General features: G+C 37.5%; 1 protein-coding gene across 1 annotated transcript in view; it reads right to left on the bottom strand.

Moving 5' to 3' along the window:
- Positions 1 to 323: 323 nt before the first annotated feature.
- The window catches only part of LOC116764620 (alpha-endosulfine-like), a 30,692-nt gene continuing 15,163 nt past the window's right edge, over positions 324 to 15,852 (bottom strand). Inside the window, 2 exon segments of the mRNA XM_032653374.1 lie at positions 324 to 502; positions 1,735 to 1,802. Of these exon segments, the coding sequence (XP_032509265.1) occupies positions 324 to 502; positions 1,735 to 1,802 (247 nt within the window).

Here is a 15,852-nt window from a genome sequence, read left to right as displayed (position 1 = left end):
CTGTCGACAGACCTTCCAAAACCCAGTTGTCACCAAGGGCAGGCATTATTTCCGCGAGAGCTGTGCGCTGCAGCATTTCCACCCCACCCGGGGCTGCTATGTCTGTGACCAGCAGACCAATGGCATCTTCAATCCAGCGAAAGAATTGATTGATAAACTGGAGAAGCATAGACCTGCAGAAGAGGGTGGTGCTTCCGATTTCCCAGAAGACCCCCATGAGGGTCCAATTCCTATTACTTAATTTTCCCATTATTCTCAAATCTCAAGATAAATGTTTTGTTGTTTTGGAAATCTTAAAAAAAAAAAGTCCAGATATCTAATTTTTATTCAACATCTCCAGTTGGGTATCTAACGGATAGCTCAGAGGTGCCACCAAAAACAATCTCTGCCCCTCCCAGGTGTTCTCGTTTGCTAAAGCTGGCAACTCTAGCCCTCTTCTCCCTTGCAGCCTTCCACAGCTCAGGTGATGACAGGTAAGGAAGTAAGCAGAGACAAAAGGGTTCTTGAAAGACAAAGAAGGGTCATAAATGGAGCCCTCGGAAGATAGTTTTTTCTGGGAATGTTAAATTCTAACCTCCAATAGCTAAGAACTTTTACAGTCATTAGAGTGTATTTGAAAAAGATTTATATCAAGACTTAACTGCACCGGAAATTCAGAAGTGAATCAAAGAGATCCAGGACACTAGAAACACACCAGAGGTAGAATACCTCCATATGCTAATTACTGAACCCTAAACAATCAGAGTCAGAGGAATCTCAGCAATTAGTAAGTAATACCCATAGTAGTAGTCCTCTGGAATGCACCAGAATAAGACAATACAATAGATAATGTGGACCAGAATCAAAGATAATCCAAAGAATGTGGCAAAAGTATAAGAAACACTGCTCTATTCACTGTTAATTAATGTAGAAAAGTGGAATAAAAATTTTAAACTGGAACTACATTTCCGTTGATTCTCACATATGTACTAATTTGTCATATGCATTTCTGCTTAAATTAGTGCTTTGAAACACGTATGCTATTGTTCTGTGATATGAGTCTAGCTCCTTTCACTTAATACATTTTTTTTTTAATGAACAAAGATCTCCCGTTTAACAGAATTTGCTTTTAGGTTATCCAAATAACATCACATGGTTTCTTCTATAAGAAACATACAATCATGATTACAAAACCATTAAAGATATTCTATACAAAATAGAACATGGACCTATCTCATATACAGACATAAAGGGTGATATTAATTATTTCTAGTTGTTCCATAAGTTCCCAAATGGAAGAGTCCCTCCTTGTATTGGTAAGAAGAGATATATGCCCAAGGTTATAGCATGTGAACAGTGAACAAGCACAGTCAGGATTAAATAGATTCTCAGATAAGCAACTCCCTTGAGTCTATTCAACAGTTCATGTCATCGCCAGTGTTAAACACTGGGCTTCGGAGTGAAAAAATTTGATTTATCCAAACTATAGTTCTTGAGAACTACTGAATTTTTATTAGAAAAAAATTGTAGAGGGGAAAAAGGATTAAAAAGCAAACAAGTCAATCTTAGGCTTCATTTCTGTTTTACATATCTGCCATAGCCTAAGGTTAAAAAGCACTCTTTTTAATCATGAAAAAGATATTCATCACAAGTTAGGCTGAAATAAATCACTCCCCATAGGAAAATCAACATAAACATGGATGGCTCTGCAACAAAAGTTAGAAAAGAGAGAGAAGTGGAAACATTTTGTCTTACCTGTGAACTTCCCCAGTTTAATGAAATCTCCAATCAGAGCCTTCTCCAAAGTCAATGTCTGCAAACATCTGAAGAACAAAACAATTAAATTTGATATTCTCAAATAGATCTTCCAAATGATGTAACTGGCATCATATTACAATGTCATATAATTTGCAAGCAACATTTGAATTTGGTAAGGAAGCCAAAGCATGTACTAAACTCACTGAAATTTCCTTCCTTCAGCCTAACAATTTTTGTCAGTTTCTGAAACAGACCCACAGATAACGTAAACATTTTGACAGAAAATTGGTGGTGGTGACTACGGCATAAAACTATCTGAGGACAAATGTACTGTGACTTGGAACATAAGATACAATTTTCTTTGCATAGAGGCAAAATGAAGTGATGACAGAGTTCACAAAACCTATTCTCCTCTTGAAATTGCATTCTGATTTTTCCTTTCATTGGGCATCTTTCAAAAATAAACACTCAACACTCCAAGCAATTCCATTGACATTGGTTTGCAAGTAATCACCATTCCAGAATTTGCTTTACACTCTTTCTACCTGTAAGAGTATTAAAAAGGCATTCCTGCTTTACTGTGTTTTATTAGGAAGTTTGATCTAGGGGAAAAATTTGGGTAGCCCAAACTCTATCATGCCCATCCTCCCTGCTTCTACATGTGCTGTTCTCCCTTTTCTGTCAAATACATATTTCCAATTGGTAATACCAAGCACAGTGTCAGGGGTGAGTAGAAAATTTGGGGTTAGAGTTTATTCTTTCTAACTACTTTGTTCCTGAGTACTGCCTCTCATGTATATATTTAACCTTTTTTCCCTTAGAATTTCTCTTTAGACCTTCCTTTTTTTTTAATTTAATTTTTATTTTATATTGGGGTATAGTTGATTTACAATGTTGTGTTAGTTTCAGGTGTACAGCAAAGTGATTCAGTTAAACGTATACATATATCCGTTCTTTTTCAGATTCTTTTCCCATATAGGTTGTTACAGAATACTGAGTATAGTTCCCTGTGCTGTATGGTAGCTCCTTGTTGATTATCTGTTCTATATATAGAAGTCTGTATATGTTTATCCCCAATTCATAATTTATCCCTCCTCCACACCTTTCCCCTTTGGTAACCATAAGTTTGTTTTCAAATCTGTGAGTCTGTTTCTGTTTCATAAATAAGTTTATTTGTATCATCTTTTTAGATTCCACATATAAATGATATCATATGATATTTGTCTTTCTATCTTCCTCTGTCTGAATTACTTTACTTAGTATGATAATCTCTGGGTCCATCTATGTTGCTACAAATGGCATTATTTTGTTCTTTTTTATGGCTGAGTAATATTCCATTGTATATGTGTACCACATCTTCTTCATCCATTCCTCTGTTGATGGACATTTAGGTTGCTTCCATGTCTTGGCTGTTATAAATAGTGCTGCAGTGAACACTAGGGTGCATGTATATTTTCGAATTATGGTTTTCTCCAGATATATCCCCAGGAGTGGGATTGCTCGATCATATGGTAGCTCTGTTTTTAGTTCTTCAAGGAACCTCTATACTGTCTCCCTAGTGGTTGTACCACCCGTCTATGTTTTAATAAAACTGAAGTACAGTAGTCCCCTGCATCTGCAGGGAATATGTTCCAAGACCTCCAGTTGATGCCTGAAACCATGGAGAGTACCACACCCTGTATTTGCTGTTTTTTCCTATACATACATATCTGTGATGAAGTTTAATTTATAAATTAGGCACACAAAGAGATTAACAACAATAACTAATAATAAAATGTAACAATTATGACAATATACTGTAATAAAAGTTAGGCAAATTTGGTCTATTTCTCTCTCTCAAAATGCCCTATTGTACAAATGTAATGCCTTTTCCATCTTAACAAAGCACTTAGCATGCACCATAGCCATAACTTTTGCATTTTGAGATGCAACAGCAAAACTAGCAAGAATTTCTCTTTTCCTCTTCACAAGTTCATGGAGAGAAGATTTGTTCTTAGATCTTATCAACTTTAGCATACAATTTGTTTCTTTCCTTATTAAGTCAAAAGCTTTCACATCTTCACTTAAAGAAAACGTGTTATGGATTCTCTTTGGCATGTTTGAATTGCTGGCATTACTACACTTGCACATTGAGGTCATTATTAAGTAAAACAAGGGTTACTTGAACACAAGTACTGTGATACCATGACAGTCAATCTGATAACTGAGAAGGCTACCAAGTAACTAATGGGCAGGATACAATGGACAAAGGGCTAATTCACATTACAGGCAGGACAGAGTAGGACAGCATCAGGTTTTATCATGCTACTCAGAAGACCTACAATTTCAAACTTATGAGTTGTTAATTACTGAAAACTTCTGTTTAACATTTCTGGACCAGAATTTACTGTGGGTAACTGAAACTGTGGAAAGTGAAACTGTGGATCAGGGAGGGCTACTGTAACCCCAATTTTCAAACCATCATGTGTTTGCCTCCCTTTGTGCCTCTTCTTAATCTATCTATCATCCTTCAAGTGTCCTTACTCAGACTTTTTCTAAGTTCACATTTGCTTTATTTTCCAAAGTCCAACTCAATTATTAGCTCACTTGCAAAGCTTTTCCTGACTGCCAACTAGAAACAGTTTGATCTTCCTTTAAGTTCTCAAAATAATCCATGAACCACTCAAGTTATATAATACAGTCTACTTTGTATTCAATTAATTTGCTGCAACTCTTCTCTCTCTTACTGGATGACAGCAAGTTGGTCACAAAATTGCTGCGGTCTGTTCTAAATCCATCCCTTGTTCTCCCCAAGGCCTAGACCTAACTGAACACTCCATACATGGAATATGAGATCAGCAATTCTTTGTTTAAAAATGAGCATTTGTATTCTTCACCAAATAAAATGTAAGACTTAGAAAATTCAATATTGACTGGACTCCAATTCATAAATTAAATTAAAATACCAATGAATATTTTCATTAAAGAAAGCAAGAGGATCACATTGGTGGCCAATCCCACCCCCCAGTAAACCTGCAGAAATTGCAGCTCAATCACAACAGGAGGGTGCACACAGCCCACCCAGTGAACGACCCTGGAGCACCTGGTTCTGGTGACCAGAGAGGGTTGTACCATTGGGCCCCACAGGATACTTTGTACATAGGTAACTCTTTTAAGACCGGAAGATGTGGCTGATATGCATAATAGGTAGAAACAAAAAGAGAGTTAGGCAAAATGAAGAGACAATGGAATATCTTCCAAACAAAAGAACAGGACAAAAGTTCAGAAAAAGAACTAAACAGAATGGAAATAAGCAATTTACCATATGAAGAGTTCAAAGAAATAGTCATAAAGATGACTGCAATCAGGAGAAAATGGATGAAACTCACTGAGAACTTCAAAAAAGAGATCAAAAATACAAAAAAGAACCAATCAGAACTGAAGACTACAATAACTGAAAGGAAAACACACTAGAGGGAATCACAGCATATTAGAGGATACAGAAGGATAGATCAGCAATCTGGAAGATAGAGTAGAGGAAGAAGAAAAATATGAACAAAAAAAAGAAAAGAGAATTTAAATAAAACACCTGGACACAAAGGAAATAGAAACACAATGATCCATAATTTATGGGAGATAGCAAAGGCTCTTAAAAGAGTGAAGTTTATAGGGGAAAAAGTCCACCTCAGGAAATAAGAAATGTCTCAAATAAAGAATAAAACCTTACATCCAAAGGAAGTGGGAAAAGAACAAGAAAAACCAAAATTAGTAAAAGAAAATAAATAATAAACATCAGAGCAGAGACAAAAAAGAGTAAAGATCAACAAAACTCAGAGCTGACTCATTATCAGCTGACACCACAGAAACACAAGGGATCATAAGAGATTACTATGAACAATTATATGCCAATAAAATGGACAACATGGAAGAAATGAACAAATTCCTAGAAATGTACAATCTCCCAGCCTGAATCAAGAAGAAATAGAAATATGAACAGACTAATTACCAATAATAAAATTGAATCAGTAATAAAAAATTCCCAACAAACAAAAGTTCAGGACTGGATGACTTCATAGGTAACTTCTATAAAACATTTAGAGAAGAGTTAACACCTATCCTTCTCAAACTATTCCAAAAAATTGCAGAGGAAGGAACATTTTTGAACTAACTTTGAGGGCAGCTTCACTCTGATACCAAAACCAGATAAAAGTACCCCCAAAATAAAATTACAGGCCAATATCACTGACATACATAGATGCAAAAAATGCTCAACAAACTATTATCAAAGGATCATACACCATGATCAAGTGGAGTTTATCCCAGGGATGCAAAGATGATCCAATATCCACAAATCAATCAACATGGTACACCACATTAACAAAATGTTAATAAAAATTATTCACTTTTGTTGTAGAATAAAAAAACATATGATCATCTCAACAGATGTAGAAAAAGCTTTTCACAAATTTCAACATCGATTTATGATAAAAACTCAACAAATTGGGTATAGAGGGAACATACCTCAACAAATAAAGGCCATATATGACAAGCTCACAGTTAACATTGTACTCAATGGTGAAAAAGAGAAAATATTTTTTTCTAAGATCGGGACAAGGATAGCCACTCTTAGTGCTTTTATTCAACATAACATTGGAAGTCCTAGTCACAGCTGTCAGACAAAAATATAGGAATTCAAATTGAAAAGGAAGAAGTAAAGCTGTCACTGTTTGCAGATGATGTGATATTATATATAGAAAATCCTAAGATACCACCAAAGAAACTATTAAAACCAATAAATGAATTCAGTAAAGTTGCAGGATACAAGATTAATATACAAAAATCTGTTGCATTCCTATACACTAACAATAAACTATCAGAAAGAGAAATTAAGTAAATAATGCCATTTACAATTGCATCAAAAAAAAAAAAAAAAAACCTAGGAATTAACCTAACCCAGGAGGTAAAAGACCTTTACTCAAAATAATATGAGACATTAATGAATGATACTGAAGATGACACTAACAATTGTAAGATATACCACCCTCCTGGACTGGAAAAACTAATATTATTAAAATGGCTGTGGGGGGACCTTCAAGATGTCAGAGGAGTAAGACATGGAGCTCACCTTCCTAACCACAAATACAACAAAAATACATCTACGTGTGGAACAACTCCTACAGAACACCTACTGAATGCTGGCAGAAGACCTCAGACTTCCCAAAAGGCAAGAAAATCCCCATGTACCTGAGTAGGGCAAAAGAAAAAAGAAAAAACAGAGACAAATGAATAGGGATGGGACCTACACCTCTGGAAGGGAGCTGTGAAGGAGGAAAAGTTTCCACACACTAGGAAGCCCCTTCATTGGCAGAGAGGGGGGTTGGGTGGGGGGGGAAGCTTTGGAGTCATGGAGGAGAGTGCAGCAACAGGGGAGCAGAGGGTGAAATGGAGAAATTCCCACAGAGGATCGGTGCCTACCACCAGCCTGAGAGGCTTGTCTGCTCACCCGCTGGGGTGGGTGGAGGCTGGGAGCTGAGGCTCAGGCTTTGGAGGTCAGACCCCAGGGAAAGGACTGGGGTTGGCTGTGTGAACACAGCCTGAAGGGGGATAGTGTGCCACAGCTAGCTGGGAGGAAGTCCGGGGAAAAAGTCTGGACCTGCCTAAGAGTCAAGAGACCATTGTTTCAGGGTGCGCGAGGAGAGGGGATTCAGAGCACCATCTAAACGAGCTCCAGAGACAGGAGCAAGCCGGGGCTACCAGCTCAGACCCAAGAGATGGGTATGAAATGCTAATGCTGCTGCGGCAGCCACCCAAGAATCCCATGTGCAAGCACAGGTCACTATCCACACCCACCCTGGGAGCTTATGCAGTATGCCACTACAAGGGTCCAAATCAAGGGAGAACACATGGTGTGCCTCAGGCTGTTGCAATGTCATGTAGGTCTCTGTCACTGCAGGCTCACCCCATATTCCAATTATAGCTACTATACCCCTCCCTACACCTGGCCTGAATGAGCCAGAGCCCCCTAATCAGCCGCTGCTTTAACCGCCTCCTGTCTGGGTGGGGAACAGATGCCTGAGGGCGACCTACATGCAGAGGCGGGGCTAAAACCAAAGCCAAACACCAGGAGCTGTGTGAACAAAGAGGAGAAAGGGAAATTTCTCCCAGCAGCCTCAGGAGCAGTGGATTAAATCCCCACAATCAACTTGATGTACCTGCATCTGTGGAATACCTGAAAAGACAACGAATCATCCCAAAATTGAGGCAGTGGACTTTGGGAACAACTGTAAACTTGGGGGTTTACTGCCTATAACTGATTTGTTCCTGATTTTTATGTATATCTTAGTACAGTTTTTAGTGCTTCTTACCACTGATGGATTTGTTTATTGGTTTGGTTGCTCTATTCTTTTTATTATTTTTTTATTTTTACTTTAATAATTAAAAAATATTTTTATCTTTCTTTTTTTCTCCCTTTTCTTCTGAGCCATGTGGCTGAGAGGGTCTCAGTTCTCTGACCTGGTGTCAGGCCTGAGCATCAGAGGTGAGAGACCCAAGTTCAGGACATTGGACCACCAGAGACCTCCAGGCCCCAAGTAATAACAATTGGTAAGAGATTTCCTAGAGGTCTCCTTCTCAATGCTAAGACCCAGCTCCAATCAACTGCCAGCAAGCTCCAGTGCTGGTCACCCCATGACAAACAACTAGTGAGACAGGAACACAACCCCACCCATTAGCAGAGAGGCTGCCTAAAATCATACTAAGTTCACAGACACCCCAATAAACACCACTGGATGCAGCCTTGCCCACTAGAAAGACAAGATCAAGCCCCACCCACCAGAACACAGGCACCAGTCCCCTCTACCAGGAAGCCTACACAAGCCACTGAAACAAACTTACCCACTGGGGGCAGACACCAGAAACAACAGCAGCTACAAACCTGCAGCCTGAGGAAAGGAGATCCCAAACACAGTAAGTTCAACAAAATGAGAAGACAGAGAAATATGCAGCAGATGAAGGAGCAAGGTAAAAACCCATCAGACCAAAAATGAAGTTTATAGCAATACAATCTTACCTCCCAAAACAAGAAACATCTCAAATAAACAACCTAAGCTTACACCTAAAGCAATTAGAGAACGAAGGAAAAAAAACCCCCAAAGTTAGCAGAAGGAAAGGAAGCATAAAGATCAGATCAGAAATAAATGAAAGACAAATGAAGGAAACAATAGCCATCATCAATGAAACTAAAAGCTGGTTGTTTGAGAAGATAAACAAAATTTATAAAGCGTTAACCAGACTCATCAAGAATAAAGGGAAAAGACTCAAATCAACAGAATTAGAAATGAAAAAGGAGAACTAACAACTGACACTGCAGAAATGCAAAGAACCATAAGAGATTACTACAAGCAACTATATGCCAATAAAATGGACAACCTGGAAGAAATGGGCAAATTCTTAGAAAAGCACAACCTTCTGAGACTGGATCAGGAAGAAATAGAAAATATAAACAGAAAAATCACAAGCAGTGAAATTGAAACTGTGATTAAATATCTTCCAACAAACAAAAGCCCAGGACCAGATGGCTTCACAGGCAAATTCTATCAAACATTTAGAGAAGAGCTAACAGCTATCCTTCTCAAACTCTTCCATAATACAGCAGAGGGAGGAACACTCCCAAACACATTCTATGAGGCCACGATCACCCTGATACCAAAACCATACAAAGATGTCACAAAAAAAAGAAAAGTAGAGGCCACTATCACTGATGAACATAGATGCAAAAACCCTCAACTAAATACTAGCAAACAGAATCCAACAGCACATTAAAAGGATCATACACCATGATCAAGTGGGGTTTATCCCAAGAATGCAAGGATTCTTCAATATATGCAAATCAATCAATGTGATACACGATATTAACAAATTTAAGAATAAGAACCATATGATAATCTCAATAGATTCAGCAAAAGACTTCAACAAATTTCAACACCTATTTATGATAAAAACCCTCCAGAAAGTAGGCAGAGAGGGAACTTGCCTCAACATAATAAAGGCCATATATGACAAACCCACAGCCAACAACGTTCTCAATGGTGAAAAACTGAAAGCATTTTCTCTAAGATCAGGAACAAGACAAGGTTGTCCACTCTCACCACTATTATTCAACATAGTTCTGGAAGTTTTAGCCACAGCAATCAGAGAAGAAGAAGAAATAAAAAGAATTCAAATCAGAAAAGAAGAACTAAAGCTGTCACTGTTTGCAGATGACATGATACTATACATAGAGAATCCTAAAGATGCTACCAAAAATCTACTAGAGCTAATCAATGAATTTGGTAAAGTAGCAGGATACAAAATTAATGCACAGAAATCACTTCTGAAAGAGAAATTAAGGAAACCCTCCCATTTACCATTGCAACAAAAAGAATAAAACACCTAGGAATAAACCTACCTAAGGAGACGAAAGACCTGTATGCAGAAAACTATAAGACACTCATGAAAGAAATGAAAGATGATACAAACAGATGGAGAGATATACCATGTTCTTGCATTGGAAGAATCAACATTGTGAAAATGACTATACTACCCAACGCAATCTACAGATTCATTGCAATCCTTATCAAATTACCAATGGCAATTTTACAGAGCTAGAACGAAAAATTTCAAAATTTGTATGGAAACACAAAAGATGCCGAATAGCCAAAGCAATTTTTCGTGAAAGAAAAATGGAGCTGGAGGAATCAGGCTCCATGACTTCAGACTATGCTACAAAGCTACAGTAATCAAGAAAGTATGGTACTGGTACAAAAACAGAAATATACATTAATGGAACAGGATAGAAAGGCCAGAGATAAACCCATGCATATATGGTCACCTTATCTTTGATAAAGGTGGCAAGAATATACAATGGATGAAAGACAGCCTCTTCAATAAGTGGTGCTGGGAAAACTGGACAGCTGAATGTAAAAGAATGAAATTACAACACTCTTTAACACTATACACAAAAATAAAATCAAAATAGATTAAAGACCTAAATGGAAGGCCAGACATTCTAAAACTCTTAGAGAAAAACATATGCAGAACACTCTATGACATAAATCACAGAAAGATCCTTTTCAACCCACCTCCTAGAGAAATGGAAATGAAAACAAAAATAAACAAATGGGACCTAATGAAACTTATAAGCTTTTGCACAGCAAAGGAAACATAAAGAAGATGAAAAGACAACCCTCAGAATGGGAGAAAGTATTTGCAAATGAAGCAGCTGACAAAGGATTAATCTCCAAAATTTACAAGCAGCTCAATATCCAAAAAACAAACAACCCAATCCCAAAATGGGCAGAAGATCTAAATAGACATTTCTCCAAAGAAGATATACAGATTGCCATCAAACACATGAATGGAGGCTCAACATCACTAATCATTAGAGAAATGCAAATCAAACCTACAATGAGGTATCACCTCATACATGTCAGAATGGCCATCATCAAAAAAGCTACAAACAGTAAATGCTGGAGAGGGTGTGGTGAAAAGGGAACCCTCTTGCACTGTTGGTGGGAATGTAAATTGCTACAGCCACTACTGAGAACAGTATGGAGCTTCCTTAAAAAACTAAAAATAGAACTACCGTATAACCCAGCAATCCCACTATCTCGCATATACCCTGAAAAAACTATAATTCAAAAAGTGTCATGTACCAAAATGTTCATTGCAGCACTATTTACAATAGCCAGGACATGAAAGCAACCTAATGTCCATCGACAGATGAATGGATAAAGGAGGTGTGGCACGTATATATAATGGAATATTACTCAGCCATAAAAGAAATGAAATTGAGTTGTTTGTAGTGAGCTGGATGGACCTAGAGTCTGTCATAGAGAGTGAAGTAAGTCAGAAAGAGAAAAACAAATACTGTACGCTAACACATATATATATGGAATCTAAAAAAAAAAAAAGCTTCTGATGAACCTAGGGGCAGGACAGGAATAAAGATGGAGATGTAGAGAATGGACTTGGACTTGAGGACATGGGGAGGGGGAAGGGGACGAAGTGAGGGAGTAGCATTGACATATATACACTACCAAATGTAAAATAGATAGCTAGTGGGAAGCAGCCACATAGCACAGGGAGATCTGCTCGGTGCTTTGTGACCACCTAGAGGGGTGGGATATGGAGAGTGGGAGGGAGATGCAAGAGGGAGGGGATATGGGGATATAGTATACATATATCTGATTCACTTTATTATAAAGCAGAACCTAACACAACAATGTAAAGCAATTATACTCCAATAAAGATGTGAAATAAGAAAAAAATAATTAAAAGTTAAAGGTGGCAAAACAACAACAACAAAAAAAACGGCTATACAACCCAAGGCAATCTACAGATTCAATATAATCCCTATCAAAATACCTATGACATTTTTCACAGAACTAGAACAAAGACTCCTAAAATATATATGAAAACACAAAAGACTGCATATAGCCAAAACAATCTTGAGAAAGAAAAAGAATGCTGAAGGCATTATGCTTGCTGACTTCAAACTATACAAAAAGCTACAGACATCAAAACAGTATGAAACTGGCACAACAACAGACACATAGGCCAATAGTTCAGAATAGACAGCCCAGAAATGAATTCACCTTACATGGTCAATTAATCTAGGACAAAGGGGCAAGAATATACAATAGGGAAATACAGCATTTTCAATAACTGGTTTTGGGAAAAGTGGACAGCTTTATGTAAAACAATCAGGCTGGACTATTTTCTTGTATCGTATACAAAAATAAACTCAAAAGCTATTACAGACTTAAATGTAATATGTGAAACCCTAACACTTCTAGAAGAAAACATAGGCAGTATTCTCTTTGACATCATCCTAGCAATGTGTTTTTGGATACACCTTCACAGCCAAGGGAAACAAAAGCATAATAAACAAATGGGACTGCATCAAAATAGAAAGCTTTTGCACAATGAAGGAAACTACTAACAAAACAAAAAAGCCCACCTATTGAATAGAAGATAGTTGCAAATGATATATGTGATAAGGGGTTAATATAAAAAATAGGCAAAGAACTCATAAATCTCAACATCAAAAAAAAAGGGTTAAAAAATGGGCAGAAGATTTGGATAAACATTTTTCCAAAGAAGACATACAGATTGCAGTAGGCATGTAAAAACATTCTCAACATCACTAATCAACAGGGAAATGTAGATCAAACTACAATGAGATATCACAACATACCTTTAAGAATGGCTTATTATCAAAATGTCAAGAAATAACAAATTTTGGCCAGAATGTGGAGAAAAGGGAACCCTGGTACACTGTTGCTGAGAATGTAAATTGGTATAGCCACTATGGGAAACAGTATAAAGTTTCCTCAAAAAATTAAAAATGGGACTCCCATACAATCCAACGATTCCACTTCTGGGTATTTATATGAAAGAAACAAAAACACCCATCTGAAAAGATATATGCAACCTTATGTTCATTCCAGCATTATTTACATACACATACTTTTATACATATACAAAAGGATAATACTCAGCCACAAAAATTAACAAAATCTTGCCATTTGCAGCAACATGGATGTACCTATAGGGTATTATGCTAAATGAAATAAGTCATACAGAGAAAGACAAATACCATATGATTTCTCTTGCATGTGGAATCTGAAAAACAAATGAACAAACAAAACATGAACAGACTCATAGATGTGGACAAAAAGCTGGTGACTGCCAGAAGAGAGTGGGGTGTGGGGATAAGCAAAACAGGTAAAGAGTATTAAGAGATACGAGTTACAAAAGAAATAAGTCACAGGGATGTACAGTCTGGATTAGGGAATATAATCAATAATATTGCAATAGCTTTGTATGGTGACGTTGTTAGACTTATCATGGTAATCAATTCATACTGTACATAAATATTGAATCACTATGCTGTGCACCCGCAAGTATTGGGTGGGTGGAAAAGTGCCTTCAGTTTTTTAAGTAAAAATAAAAGACACTTTTTATTTTCACCAAGAACTTTATTGAACAACGTTTTCACCCTTTTGTTCCACTACCTTCTGCCATTTATCAGGCAACTTCACAATTGCATTGTCCCAAAACTTTTTACCTTTTCAGCAAAGAACTGTTCAAGGAACCTTTTACAGTCTTCCAGGGTATTGAAATTTTTTCCATTAAGAGAATTTTGTAAAGACTGAAATCAATGGAAATCCCAAGGTGCAATGTCTGGTGAATACAGCAGATGAATCAGAACTTCCCAGCCAAGCTGTAAGAGTTTTTGCCTTGTCATCAAAGAAACATGCGGTCTTGCGTTATCCTGATGGAAGATTACGTGTTTTCTGTTGACTAATTCTGGACACTTTTCCAGAATTAGTGCCACTTTCAGTTGGTCTAATTGGGAGCAGTACTTGTTGGAATTAATCATTTGGTTTTCTGGAAGGAGCTCATAATAGAGGACTCCCTTCCAATCCCACCATATACACAACATCACCTTCTTTGGATGAAGACCAGCCTTTGGTGTGGTTGGTGGTGGTTCATTGCACTTGTCCTGTGATCTCTTCTGTCACATTGTTGTACAGTGTCCACTTTTTAATCACCTGTCACAACTTGTTTTAAAAATGGAACGTTTCAATGGGGAATCGCATGCAGAAATACGGTCAAGAAAGTTTTTTTTCGCTTAACTTTTGTGGAACCCAAACATCAAAGCAATTCACATAACCAAGCTGGTGCAAATGATTTTCAGTGCTTGATTTGGATATTTTGATTATGTCGGCTATCCCCCGTGTGATATAACGTTGATTGTTCTCAATTATTGTTTTGATTTTATTGTTACCAACTTCAACTGATCTACCCAACTGTGGAGCATTGTCCAGCAAGAAATTTCCAGCACCAAATTTTGCAAACCACTTTTGACATGTTCGATCAGTCACAGCACCTTCTCTGTATACTGCACAAAGTTGTTGTGCGTTTCAGTTGCGTTTTTCTTAAAGTAATAAAGCATAATATGCAGAAAATGTTGCTTTTTTCTTCCATCTTCAATATTAAAATGGCTACACAAAACTTCACCAGTTTTGATAAGTCGTCTTTTAAATGCACACTGATATAACAGCTGTCACATACAATCTAACAAAATTGTTTTGAATGAACTTAAAGACAACTAAGTGCTACTGGAGCCATCTTAGGGAAAAAACGAACAAAACTTTGGGCCAAACCAATAATATAATATTGTACAGGAAAAATAATTAAATTAAAAAAGAAAACTAAAACAAGAAGTTTAATGTATGAAAGAAAATTTACCTCAGTTTTGCTTTTCAACGAGAAAATTTCTTAGAATAAAACTCAAGTTTAAATACATACTAAAGAGGAGACCAAGCTAATCTGTTGAAGAATATAACAATAGAACAGTTGTATTAAAATGTCATTAATAGTTCAGTGTATTTGGGATCTTGGAAGTATTACTTTGGCCTTGATTTCAAGCTAATACTACTGGAAACATACTCATTGGGATAAGAGCAAGTCACATATTCTCATTACTCAGCTCCACGCCGGATTATTTTTCATCTTGTTAAAATGCGGGGCATACGGTGGAAATTCACAGCTAATGTATTCTTCCTGAGGTCTTTACTTACCCATATAAGAACAATCAAAATTAAAAACGGTGCTTTACTGAACACTGATGCGAACTTCTTGTGCCCTCTGATAATACTGGGGAAAGTTAACAAGTGTGTTAAAAGCACAGAGAGTTTCTACGGACATACTTTCACTTTATGGTAAACAAGGTTAATGCAAGGTCATTTGAGACACTGCAGATAACTTGGATTTTTTAGCAAGTAGACAGATAAAGCCCGAATGTACACAATGCAATAAAAAAATCAGCCAAATGACAAGAGAGCACAAGAAAAGCATGTTTAAAAACCCCAGACTGGGCTTCCCTGGTGGCGCAGTGGTTGAGCGTCCGCCTGCCGATGCAGGGGACACAGGTTCGTGCGCCGGTCCAGGAAGATCCCACATGCCGCGGAGCGGCTGGGCCCGTGAGCCGTGGCCGCTGACCCTGCGCGTCCGGAGCCTGTGCTCCGCAACGGGAGAGGCCACAGCAGTGAGAGGCCCGCGTACCGCCAAAAAAAATAAATAAATAAA

Source organism: Phocoena sinus, chromosome 13 (genome assembly GCF_008692025.1).
Source record: "Phocoena sinus isolate mPhoSin1 chromosome 13, mPhoSin1.pri, whole genome shotgun sequence".
NCBI lineage: Eukaryota > Metazoa > Chordata > Mammalia > Artiodactyla > Phocoenidae > Phocoena > Phocoena sinus.
Note: the sequence above shows the minus strand (reverse complement) of the source record. Positions and strands in the feature narration are given on the sequence as shown.